This window comes from Saccharomycopsis crataegensis (genome assembly GCF_037102585.1).
Source record: "Saccharomycopsis crataegensis DNA, jcf7180000000098, whole genome shotgun sequence".
NCBI classification, from domain to species: domain Eukaryota; kingdom Fungi; phylum Ascomycota; class Saccharomycetes; order Ascoideales; family Saccharomycopsidaceae; genus Saccharomycopsis; species Saccharomycopsis crataegensis.
Genome location: NW_027043838.1, coordinates 859,476 through 872,080, shown reverse-complemented (window position 1 = coordinate 872,080; position 12,605 = coordinate 859,476). Strand labels below are relative to the sequence as shown.

Below are 12,605 nucleotides of genomic sequence, written 5' to 3'. Positions count from 1 at the left end.
TATATTCTATAGCGTAATACAAACTACCGAAAAATTGAGCAATAATACTTGTAAGAATTTAAGATGCAAATTGCAACAATTGGAATCTATTTGGTGAGTAGAAATATTCAGATATATATATATACAAAAGTAATGGTTAAAAGCTTGGAAAGTAATATGCAACAGAACGAACGCATTCTTATGATATTTCTTTCAATATTTTTTTTTGTTGTTTCTTTTATTTATTTATTTTTTTTTTCTCCAGCTCCCTCTTAATCTTTACCTTCTTCCTGGTTCTTCATTTGTCTAGGTTTTTCTCTAAGTGCTGCTTTTGCCTTCTCAACATTTTCGAAACTTCTCTTTCTTTGGGATCTACACTGTTCCCAGCCAACAAGACTACCTAACAAACCACCCCCAACACCCCAATTGGCGGCCCTGCTAGGATTTTTATGAACAAGAAAGATGATGGTTGCCAAAACCCCCATCGAGGAGATCCCAATCAACCCAGCGTCTCTAAAACAAGGGATTTTCACCAAAGTTTCGAACTTGAAATCGTTTGAAGATATTGAGTCGAGGGCCATTTTCATCATGGCTTTCTGCTGATTCTGTTGTTGCTGTTGCTGCTGCTGCTGTTTTCTTGGATCATATTCATCAGGGTTGAATCTTTTTGGAAGATCCTCTAGTAGTACTTGCTCCGATGCGGCTAGTTGTTGATTATCTTGCACTGGTGGTTTTTCAGTATTACTGCTGCTTGAGCTTGCAAATGGCCACCATCCCATCCTATTTTCCTTCTGCTTGCTGCAATAACTGATGGATAATATAACAATATTATAACAATATTATAACAATATTATAACAATAATATGGTGATAATACCATGATCAATTCTCTCCACAAGAAAAAAAAATGAAGAGCCGCTGTCCGCATCCGGACAGGAAAGAAGGAATAATTAAGCCTCTCCCGGCGCGGACGGGCTGTGAAGCGGCCAGAAAAAAAAAAAAAAAAAAATCAACAAAATAATCCTTGGGAGGTTTCATCTTTCACCCATCCTTAAACAGGCCTTCATCACAAATAGTTGTATTATTGGTCAATTGCTCGAGAAGCACTACTAATTTATTACAACACAGGCAGCCACCGAGAATAAACAAGAATAATATAAAAAAAGAAAATAAAAACTACTGTTTGATGCTCATTGCCCGCAGATCAAATCAAACAGTCGCATCTATATACTATTAAGTCATCATGATGAACGGATACAATAACAATAACAACAACAACCGCCCTCCGCATGGCTACAATAATCAACGGCAGCCGCCTCCTCCTCAGCAGCAATATTATCAACAGAACGGTGGAGGAATGAACGTGAATACCGCCAATGGAGGAATGCCTTCTGCCTCAAGAAACAACAACTTATATAGTACCGATCCTTATTCCAACTTTGGCCCCCAAGGAGGTAAGCCAAAACCTGTCAACAACAATAATAACAATAACATGTATCCTCCAAATGGTGGACCAAGAAATAGACCACCTCCTCAAAATGGCCCTCCAAGACAGAATTATCCCCCAAGAAACGGCGGCCCTCCTCCTATTCAAGGATCAAACGGCTTTGGTAATGGACCACCACGCAACAACAATACAAATGACAACTACGGCGGCCACCCTCCCCAACAACAAAAATTAAATCAAATGATGAGAGGTCCATCTCCGGGGCATGCTACTACTGCGGGATCTCAGAATTATTATAATAACAATAATAATAATAATAATAACATACCTGGCGGATCGCCAATTAGAAAGCCTATGCCAATGGGTAACGGTTCCCCTAATCGTGCGCCACCTACAAAAGCTGGCACCAGTTATCAACAAGGAGCTCCTCCTAATCAAAAACCTTATGGAAGAGGACCTGGTATGAACAATCAAGGACCACCGATGAATAACAATCAAGGGCTCCCCAATAATAATAATGGTCAACCTAATCCTTATAACCAACAAAACCCTTACAGTCAACAAAATCCTCACAACCAACAAAATCCATACGGTCAGCAGCAAAACCCTTACAATCAACAAAACCCTTATAATCAACAAAATCCATACAATCAGCCGCCATCATCAGGTGGAAGTGGCAATCTCCCTTATGGAAATACTCCCCAAAATGGCAACCAAGACCCACCACCATCATCGAGTGGTCGTAATCCTTATGGAAATAATCCGCAAAGCAACAACCAGCCTCCTCCTCCATCAAACCAAGGTGTCAATTATAATAACAATAATATGAATCCTTATTCTCAAAACAATCCTTATAATCAAAACAATCCTTATAATCAAAATAATCATCTCAATCAAGGATCACCTGTTATGATTGCCCCGCAAATGACTTCTTCTTCACAAATGTCTACTAACGCATTTGAACATGATCTAGTTAAACAAAATACAGGCGCCAAAGCTAACCCATTAAACACCGAGAGTGCAAACAACTACAACAACCGGGAATATAATAATTATGATGATGCCATAACTTCTAGTTTAGGAGAAGGAGGAGGTGCAAATGTAAATGACGGTTATTTCAACAACCAACAACAAATTATCCCAAAGAGAGGCAGCCCACCTCAAGGAAATCAAGGAATTGGGCCTGATCCAATCAAGGAAAATAATAAAAAACCCGAGCCGCCAAAACCTTTGGATTATAATGAATACAATAAACGGAAAAACGATGCTGAAAGAGATGAATCCCCTGATACCCAATTATTATGGGTCAAAGCGATAATTGAAGCCACTCAAGAACCAACCTTGATCAGTGTCATTGACGTGAATGGTAATTACTTACCAAATAAATTGACCACCTCCAAAGAAATAAGAAAGAATAGAGATGTTTTCTTGCATAAAGGGTTAAAGCGCTTGAAGCGTTTGGTATCCAAAGACCATCCTGAGGCCAACTACTATCTTGGAACATTGTACACCAACGGGAAGATTTTGGAAAAAAATTACGATAAAGCGTTTGATTATTATTTGAAATCTGCCAATGGTGGCAGTGGCGATGGGATGTATCGTGTGGCTATATGTTACGAAATGGGAATTGGGGTGAAACAAGATGATATTGATGCATTTACTTGGTTCAATAAATCATCGCAGAAAAAAGTGGTACCGGCAATGTTCAAATTGGGAATGATTTATCTCAAAGGTACTTTACAGCAACGTCGGTCGGCTTCAAGAGCAATTGAATGGTTGGAACAAGCGGCCAGTCTGGCCGATGAACAGAATCCTCATGCATTGTTTGAATTGGGTAAACTTTACGAAGGGTTTTATCCAATTTCTTCATCGATGGACTCTTTGAATGTCGAAGATTCCAATTTCTTGCGGGAGTTGAAAATGTTTATCCCAGAAATCGAAGATTCCAAAGCTCTAAATCTCTACATTAAGGCATCCAAACTTAATTATTCCCCAGCACAAAGCAAGTTGGGTTGGTGTTATGAATATGGTAAATTGGGATGCACGGTAGATAGCAAACGATCGATTGGCTGGTATTGTCGGTCGGCTGCTCAAGGGTATGCGTTGGCGGAAATGGCACTTTGTGGGTGGTATTTAACCGGAGCCAAAGGATTATTAGAATCGAACGATAAAGAGGCGTATCTTTGGGCCCTTAAAGCCGCAGAAAAAGGGTTATCGAAAGCCGAGTACGCCCTTGGCCATTTCAAAGAAACTGGTTTGGGAACAGAAAGGGATGTCGATGAGGCTAGAAAATGGTATATGAAGGCTGCTGCCCAAGGCCATCCTAAAGCGATCCAAAGGATGCAAGAGTTGAATTCTCAGTGAGCGATTGTCCATTATTTATGTATTTTTATTAAAGATTATAATCTACGATATGTTTTATTTGCGTTTGTTTGTTTATTTATTTATTATAGATAATATTCATTATCTCAATATCCTGTACTGCTGACGAGAATAATATTTGGTTTGGTTATCTACAATAAGCTGGGTTCTGTGATTTCCTATCACACGACCCATCACGCGACGTAGATGGGAAGAATAAACAAAATAACCAGTAAAAGAACGCCGTAGCAGCAAAGAAAACAAAAAATTGACAGCTTGAAACGGCACACAGACAACAACATTGAGATAAAATAATACTACGCCATGGCTAGAGAAATCTGGAAAACAAACTAAATAAATAAAAAAAAAAAAAAAAAAAATTAAAAACTATCGGTAAGAGAACCAATCCTACCAAGAGTGATTGGAAAACCAAAAAAGCCTAGGAGAATCAATGTTGGTACGGCAGCCATCACAAATAAAAAAAAAAACCTATAATCGAAATAACAAAGTACAATGTAAAAAATATATAATCATATTACCTCCCACGGGAATATATAAGTATAAATATATGGCAAGACACAATAAACTGGATAGATGTTATAACCTACTTGATCAAAAACAACAGAAGAAAAAACACAGAAAGTAAATTAACATTCATAAAAAAAAAAAGTAAAAAAAAAAAAAAAAAACACACAAAGAAGTACAACATATTCATGTCAAAATAAACTAAGTAAGAGTGGTGGCTATTTGATAGTTTAAGAAAATTTCTTATAAGCCAGAAGCAATGGTAGAAGCAGCGGCAGCAGCGTCGGCCTTGTCCTTTTGAATTGAAGATCTCAAGTCGTCGATGTCAATGTTTGAGGAGATTGGTTCAGCAGATGGAACTTTTGGCATGGCGGTAGTAGTGTGCAAGTTAGAACCGGTGGTGGTAGCAGTAGGAGCTGGAGCTGGAGCAGCGGCGGCGGCGGCTGGCTTGGCTGGAACTGGAGAAGCACCAACGGTTGACCCGGCAGTTCTGTTCTTTGGCAAGTATCCAGCAACCTTGGAAGTGTAAGGACTAATGTGCTCTTGAGCTTGGGCAATGTATGGCTTAGCGTGTTCGTGGGCAAGGTCCTTGTATTCACCAGCCTTAGACTTAGCCAAAGAGTAGTATTTTTCCTTAGCTTCATGGATTTCCTTTTCATAAGTAACGTAGGCCACTGGGAGGGTGAAAGCGGCAATAGTAGAGGTGACCAACAAGGTGTAAAGAGAGAACCAAGAGGTAATCTTGTAAAGCGCGTAACAAGCCCCAGCAGTCTTTAAAGTTTTTTCAACGTCGGAAGCAAACACAATAGCTTCAATATCGTGCTGCAACTTGGCCACCTGTGGAGCAAGCTTTGGAGAGTATTCGCTGACAAAATCTTTCAAGCAGGTGCACTCTTTCTTTGGCTTGAATCTTGTGGCAAGACCGGTACCGGTGACGAGTTTACCAGCATATTCAGCAGCCCCTGATACAAAGAGGGTGATGAAGGCCACGCGGAAGAAGAGGTTGATGAGGTTGACATACTTGAGGGTCAAGATGGCAGCGATGGAGGCACCAAACACCTTGGCGGTTTGTTGAGGGTTCTTCCAGGACAAGAGGGAAAAACCACAACATGAATGTGTGGAGGAGGAAGGAGGAGGAACAGCAGACATTATTGGGAATGATATCAATTCAAGATAAAAATACAGAAAATTGAAGATCAGGATTCTATCAATTACAAGAGGAATGTTAGTAACACGCAATGGTGACAGTCAGTGATACAAATGATTAAACCCAATTGGTATCAACCACGAAAATTGGCTAAAAGGAAAAAACGTACTCCAGGGTGTGTAGTTCTGGTGGCAAGATAAGGGTTGCGGAAGGCAATGGGAAAAATTTTTATTTTTTTTAATTGGAATTTTGTTCTGATCTGGCACTAACTGGTTACGGCACCCTGGGGGGTGAAATGTATGTATCCACCCACTCGTCTAACTTACCACAATCCAATGATAATAACAATGAATAAGTAAATAGATAGATAGATAGATAGATAGATAGATAAATAAATAATAATATAATGATAATATATTCCCAGGTCATGACAACAGATAAAAAAAAAGAGAGACAAAAAAATAAAAAAAAAAATGAAAACATTAAAAACAGGTATGAAAATATATTAGCAATCTTGAATACATGTATTTTTACTTGTACTCAACACGCTCAAATTTTGTATTTAACACGTCTAAAAATCACCCTTCTTTCTTCTGAGCAACTGTTCTTGCACTTTGAAAGTGTCTGCATCCACATCACCATCCTTAATCACTGCAATTCTCATAGTGGCCAACAAGTTGTGGGCAGCATTCGAGTGTGCATAAACCCCTCCACTAAAGGCGGTGGTAGCATCTTTACCCGTAGAGGTTCTAATCAATGGAGCTCCACCTGGGTGCTCAGTAATGAATCCGGAGACATCGTGAACAATGCCTGAAATAAGGACAAGTCCCTTAGTCTCCTTAGATTTTTCAAAGAAGTACTCCTTGTCCCAAACTGGCAAACTACTAAGTGGAGTACCCCAGTTAAGAGAAGCCTTCATTCTGTCTAATTTCTTTTGTTGTTGTTGCACCAAACCTTGTTCAATAGCGTTTTGAGAGAATGTCTTCAAGTTGTAAGCCAATCCAATTTTCGAGGAAGCCCAGATCAAGATCTTAGTTGGGTCATATTGATACCATTTAATGGCATTTCTGTAATCAGATGGGAATTCGTGGTGGAAGTTGTGGTAACCTTCACCAAAAGTGACAAACGCAGTTAAAATGTGATCTCTTGGGGTTCTTGTGTCATCAAAAGGTTGTTCACCAATCCAGTGGGCCAAAGAGTTGACGCAGAAAGTGGCTTGTTGAATGACAAAAGCTTTGAAGATCCCGGCATAGATAAAACCTCCTAAGTAATCATTCCAGAAGTAACCAGCAATCAAACATGGCAAGATAAAAGCAACAAACAACATAAGACTGATGTAGTGTCTGTGTTGAGCTCTGACCACCCAGTCATCAACCAAGTCACTGATGTCAGCTCTGGCTCTGTATCTTGGGTTTGGTTTTTCCAACATCCAGCCCATGTGAGAGTACCAGAACCCTCTTCTGGCGTCGTAAGGATCACGTCTGGTGTCAGTGTATCTGTGATGAACTCTGTGAGAGTGACCCCACCATTTGATAGACCCTTCAACACATCCGGCACCAAAGAAAGCGTAGAACAAACGCAATGGTAAGTGTGCAGAATAAGCCTTGTGAGCCCATAATCTATGATACCCACCAGTGATAGACAACCCACCCAAAATGTACAAAGTGACCCCAAGAACCGCGGTCTTCCATTGCAATGGACAACGGGTGGCCAAGGCAAATCCCATAATTGGGATGGCAAGAACAAGAACAAAGTTCAACCAGTTAACATGTTGATGCCAGTTACCAAAAGTCCAGGGCTGTTCAGAAATGTGTTTTTGTTTGGAATACTTGAGTTTTTCTTCTCTATCTCTGGCGAGAAGGGTGTTCAAATTTTCCTTTGCTAGTTCATCGGCGGTGATGTTGACCATAGCCTTGTAGCCCATGAGCTTCCCGGCCACCCCACCGGCGACAACTCTTCTAACAGGTTTGTTGGTGCCGGCGGCGACGGCGTTGGCATCGGTAATGTCGACAGACTCGATGGCAGAAGACATTTCTTGTCGATGGTTGTTGTTGGTGGTGGTGGGGGATGAGTTGAGGTTTGACGCCTGGCAAACGGGTAGGTCCTTATATAGAGGCGATGCGCATCATTTTTATACGATGGGGCGTGATTCTTTTTTTTTTCTTTTTTTTTTTTTTTCTTGTTGGGCAAAAATGTTGGTGAGCTCCGGCTTGTATGTGAACGGGTAACAGCTTTCTTTTTGTGTTTTATCTGGACATGATACATGCATATAATCACACAATTGTGCATTACATGGAGGCCTCCAGATAAGCGAATATCTCGACCACCGTCAAATGATTTAAATCTCCTGTTTTTTTTTTAATTGTTATTATTATATTACAACGTTATACACACACATACACGCACACATAGCCCCACCGGCTAGTATTGTCCATTAGTCCCTTCTTCTCTTGTTCAGTGGCTCATCGTCAGTGCTCTGCTTCAATTTCCCCAAATTGTCTCTCACCACCTGCTGGATAAACTCCTTCATTCTTTCTTCACCATTCTCTCCATTGGCGATCTCTTCAATCATCTTCTGCTGTGTTTCATCAAATTCAACGTCCCCATTCAAATCCCCAACATTCTCAAATGTCAATCTGATCTTCTCTCTTTCCTCATCCAGCAACTCCCCAATTAACGCCCCCAAACTACCAATATTTATTGATCCCTCATTACTCTTCTGTGATCCAACAACTCCAGCTAACCCTTGTAAGTACTCGGTCACCTTAATATCCTCCCCATCATACGCATCCAATGCTGTCTCCCCATCTTGGTTCTTGATCTTCCAGTCGGCACCAAACTTCTCTACCAAGACTTTAACCGGCTCCAACTCGTCACAATGATGTAATGGTGTATCCCCATCACTATCAAGTACATTCACATCCCCTTTTTTCTCCCCTATCAAGTATTCAAGAAGTTCAATGTGACCGTAAGCCGCTGCTGCGTGGATCGGGGTATAGCCATTAGGATCTTTTGAAGTCGCACTGTACTCTCCTGATTCAATATATTTCTTTACAGTCGAGGTATCCCCATCAGAGGCAGCCACCCAGATATTAGCAACCATTATTAATAATTATATTTGAAGTTCCATGGCGTATGAATGCAATGACAAAAGAAAGAAGAGGAAAAAAAAATCCGTAAAAAGTTTCGCCCGGGTAAAAAATCATCAAAATCTTTCCTGAAATGTTAGATCAAATCATCATCAAATTTATACCCCAGGTTGTCAGCTTGAAATCCCATTCAGATATGTCAAAAAACGAGCTTCCTCCTCCTGATCAGATCCCTCAAGCTCCTTCGGATCTCTCATCCATCAGTGGTTTCGAATGGTGGCGTAGAACCCTTCAATATAAGACCGGGCTTGGCTTAACTCCAACTGACAAAACCCAATATGAGAATGACTTAGCTTACAAGCTCAACGAAGCCAACTGTCAGGCGTGTAACGAATACAAAAACTGGATCTTCAACTACTCTCCAACTGTTCGTTTCCTCACCTCCGAAATCACCAAAGTCGACCCTTCGAAAACCATCTCCAGGGATAACGTTCATTGTGACTTCTGTCCGGATTGGACTCGTGCCGGGGGGTACCATCCTGAACTTGGGATTCTCGTTTGTCAAAATAGAATAATCAATAAATTCCATATGGAAGACACGCTATCTCACGAGTTGGTCCACGCCTACGATGATGCGAAATTCCAAGTCGATTGGATGAATTTGCGCCATCACGCGTGTAGTGAAATAAGAGCCAGTTCGCTCAGTGGAGAATGTCGATTCTGGAATCAATTCAAGCAAGGAGCAATCAAAAATGTCAGCAGAGGACACCAGGAGTGTGTGAAACGTAGAGCAGTACTATCGGTAATGGCCAATCCAAATTGTAAAGACAAAGAGATGGCAGAGCAGGTGGTGAATGATGTTTGGGGATCGTGTTTCAATGATACTAGACCATTTGAGAGAATTTATAGATGAGTGGTGAAGAAATAGAGAAATTGTGGACCGCAATCTTATTTTTCATTTTCGATAAGATCTGGGGAAATATAAATTTGGCATATTGTCTAATGACAATTGATGGGAGTGACATTTCTTGTATATAACTGTTTATAATATAGACACGGAAATTTGCTATAATATAGAGCCTATTTTTAGTATACTTTTGATTGTGTAATGAGATTGGTTATTGTTGGTGGTTAAATGTTTGTAGCCTGATTTTTCTCCTTAAAACCCCTATTTCGTCATATTGGTTAGCTAAAAGAAGGTACACGCAATGGGAGTTGCATCAATATTCAAAATGCTGTTACGATGCTGTTTTGAATAACCATCTGTTCAACATTTTATTTTCTAAAAAACGAAAACGAAAAGTGAGATGATTGCATGATCCTCCCGCCCAACAATATTTTCTCTATAATGGTGAATAATATTATTCATCATTCGATGCCGGCCATTATGATCAGATATCTTATGTATTGATATTTCATAACTTAGTACATCATGAACAGAGAAAGTATAACAATAGAATTGGGAATTGGTATAATTGTTCCACCGTAGTCTATTCTCAGAGAAAAGGGGCTAAAGATTCCAAACAAATCAATTCTAACACAGAATGAAACTGGTTCTTGAATTTAACCAGATGTACACTTAGTTTAGATTGCTATATATATGCTATACCTTGTAGAAAATATATTTCTATTGTGAGTCTCTATTGGCAGAAAATTGTAAAACTTGTGTTTCTGATGAATGGAGAGTGTGCATTTATTATAGCGCACCGTATGTTTGTAAAACTTATTTAAATTTTATTTAAATTTTACTTTTCGAATTGGATTTAGGATTTCTGAAATGAGTAAGCAAAGATGAAGATTCTTTTTCATCGCACTGTTGCGGGGAATAATTAGATATAAAGAAGGTTCGATTTTCGAATCATAGATAAAGATTGAGTCATAGGTTTCCTACTGGTTTGAAATTTATTTGTTCCTTCACTGATAAATATTTGGCAAAGAAACATGAATAGCTATACAACATATGTATGTTTAGGTTAAGTATTCGAGAATTAATTGAGCTCGCTGCTCATACTTCATTGCAATTCTTTCAGAACTTACTTTCCAAATACTATCAACATTCATTACTCAACACATAAGCTCAAGTTGATAAGGAGTCAACATGTTGGTTACCAAGGGATTTTTAGGCCTGACAAAGCTTCGAGAGGGGGTTTTCCTATGCCTCATATACATTTACGTAGTAATCTAAGTAGATATTCATAGTTTAAATACATAAATATCACCAAATTAAACAAATGCGTTTGTTCTCTTAATACACAACTAATACAATGAATGATATAGCAAAACCAAAACCAAAATCAAGACCTTTCGATTAAACTAATGATTAACTACACCAGTGCAAAAATATGCACTACAACTACAATATTTCCCATGGCACAAGCCTAACATAGATCATTCTTTATAATGGATATTCTATTTCCTAACTAAGCAATTGCATGTATTCACTGCAATACTGCGAAACTATGGATTCTGTAAAATAACAAACCAGAACATCGAATCGGTATTTAAAGAAAAGGATTAAATAAACAAATAAAGAAAGGAAAAAAAAAGAAAAAAGAAACGGCACTCATGAAGGGTAGTAACTAACATTCGATAAACCCGTTGCAGTAATTCCTCTTTTCAATTCTATTATCATGATCAAAAGCATAGAATGAATCAATCTCATCAGAGTTTCAATAGCGGAACACATTTTTCCAAGCAGAAAGCCAAGATAATCCGATACTTGCCCATCTGTTTTGCCACTGCAGCTAATACTGATGTCAAACTTTACACACCACTAAATTCTTACAAGCAAACAAAAAAGGAAGAATGTTGGCATAAACAGCAACTCTATGTAAACTTAAAGAACATATCAGCTAACTCTATGTACAAAAAAAAATAGCAACTACAAATAAATAAACAAAATAGACCACCAAATCAAATCAATAAAGATAAGAAAAGAGGCTATTAGCTCTTCTAATAATTTGAATATAGACAATCATTTAGCCAATAACTTGTCAAAAGCTGGGATCAAAGTTTGGGCCAAGGCAAAGGAGAACACCAACTTTGGACCAGTAGTCAACAATTTTGGAGTCAAACCTTTGAAGAAGGCGGTGAAACCTTCATTCTTGATGATGTTTTTCAAAATCTTGACCCCACTTTCTGGGTTTTCGAAATTTCTATTTTGAATTCTGGTCTTGATAACGTCCAAAGGAGCAGAAACAATCAAGGAGGAACTAGCCCCGAAAATCGAACTGACGAAATTTTGACTCCAAGTAGCAGAATTATAATCTTTCAAACCCAAAACGTATTCCTTAGCAAAAGCATTACCACCAAACAAGGCGAATGAACCAGGAGCATTTCTGGCCATGGTCCAGCCCCATCCACGATACAATCCAAACCCTTCGTCTTTCAAAATCTTGATGAACCCTCTACCTTTGAATGATTCTGGGTTAGTTTGACGTTTGATCTTCAAGACATCCAATGGCAACAAAACAACTTCACCAATTCCAATCAAGGACCCGGCAGTGGCACTCAACAAAGCTTTACCAGTCTTAGCCCCGAAAGCATTGTCGTAAGTGCTCTTGAAGTTCTTGGTCAATTTTTCATTGACAAATGGTTGACCACCGTACTTGTAAACTCTTTGCAAGACTTTGTAACAGGCAGCGTACCCAAGACCAGGGAAAAGAGAGAAGAGACGTTTCCCGAAAGCTTCTTGGGCATGTTCACGGAAAATAACGTTGTTCAAAAGAGTTAAGTTGTTCACCTTGGTGGTGTTTGACATCAAACGCTTGGAGATGGTGTCGACTGGGTGGAAAACACCGATTTCACAAATCCCGGCCGAGGCAGAACCAAAGACTCTGGCAGAAGCACTATTTTTCTTGTCACTAGAAGTTGGGGCCATTTTCTATTGCTGAGATATGGGTGGGGGGAAGTTATCTAGAAAGTGAATGTCCTTCGGAGTGAAAGTCGACTGAGAATTAATTTTGTGAAATTTTGGAATTTCATGACTGATTAAAAAAAAAAAAAAAAAAAAAAAAAGTTTCCACCTGCGGGTCACTCATTTATCGAATCATTCTACA

The 12,605-nt window shown here is 39.3% G+C and overlaps 7 protein-coding genes across 7 annotated transcripts; 2 read left to right on the top strand and 5 right to left on the bottom strand. All coding sequences in view use genetic code 12, as the record gives it.

Annotated features, from left to right (window-relative positions):
- Window positions 1-251: 251 nt before the first annotated feature.
- On the bottom strand, window positions 252-758 carry COX20 (Cox20p; the record flags this gene model as incomplete). The annotated part of the gene is made up of 1 exon (XM_064999641.1): window positions 252-758. One exon carries the CDS (start codon window positions 756-758, stop codon window positions 252-254), a length of 507 nt encoding a protein of 168 aa, XP_064855713.1.
- A 463-nt stretch (window positions 759-1,221) lies between these two features.
- On the top strand, window positions 1,222-3,789 carry ACK1 (Ack1p; the record flags this gene model as incomplete). Its single annotated transcript, XM_064999640.1, has 1 exon — window positions 1,222-3,789. One exon carries the CDS (start codon window positions 1,222-1,224, stop codon window positions 3,787-3,789), a length of 2,568 nt encoding a protein of 855 aa, XP_064855712.1.
- A 765-nt stretch (window positions 3,790-4,554) lies between these two features.
- Window positions 4,555-5,460, bottom strand: DASC09_060550 (reticulon family protein; the record flags this gene model as incomplete). Its single annotated transcript, XM_064999639.1, has 1 exon — window positions 4,555-5,460. One exon carries the CDS (start codon window positions 5,458-5,460, stop codon window positions 4,555-4,557), a length of 906 nt encoding a protein of 301 aa, XP_064855711.1.
- A 569-nt stretch (window positions 5,461-6,029) lies between these two features.
- Window positions 6,030-7,490, bottom strand: OLE1 (stearoyl-CoA 9-desaturase; the record flags this gene model as incomplete). The annotated part of the gene is made up of 1 exon (XM_064999638.1): window positions 6,030-7,490. One exon carries the CDS (start codon window positions 7,488-7,490, stop codon window positions 6,030-6,032), a length of 1,461 nt encoding a protein of 486 aa, XP_064855710.1.
- A 402-nt stretch (window positions 7,491-7,892) lies between these two features.
- On the bottom strand, window positions 7,893-8,561 carry DASC09_060530 (uncharacterized protein; the record flags this gene model as incomplete). The annotated part of the gene is made up of 1 exon (XM_064999637.1): window positions 7,893-8,561. The coding sequence occupies one exon, from the start codon at window positions 8,559-8,561 to the stop codon at window positions 7,893-7,895; it is 669 nt and encodes a 222-aa protein (XP_064855709.1).
- Window positions 8,562-8,680: 119 nt separating this feature from the next.
- ATP23 (putative metalloprotease) lies at window positions 8,681-9,460 on the top strand (the record flags this gene model as incomplete). The annotated part of the gene is made up of 1 exon (XM_064999636.1): window positions 8,681-9,460. One exon carries the CDS (start codon window positions 8,681-8,683, stop codon window positions 9,458-9,460), a length of 780 nt encoding a protein of 259 aa, XP_064855708.1.
- Window positions 9,461-11,521: 2,061 nt separating this feature from the next.
- Window positions 11,522-12,427, bottom strand: GGC1 (Ggc1p; the record flags this gene model as incomplete). Its single annotated transcript, XM_064999635.1, has 1 exon — window positions 11,522-12,427. The coding sequence occupies one exon, from the start codon at window positions 12,425-12,427 to the stop codon at window positions 11,522-11,524; it is 906 nt and encodes a 301-aa protein (XP_064855707.1).
- Window positions 12,428-12,605: the final 178 nt, after the last annotated feature.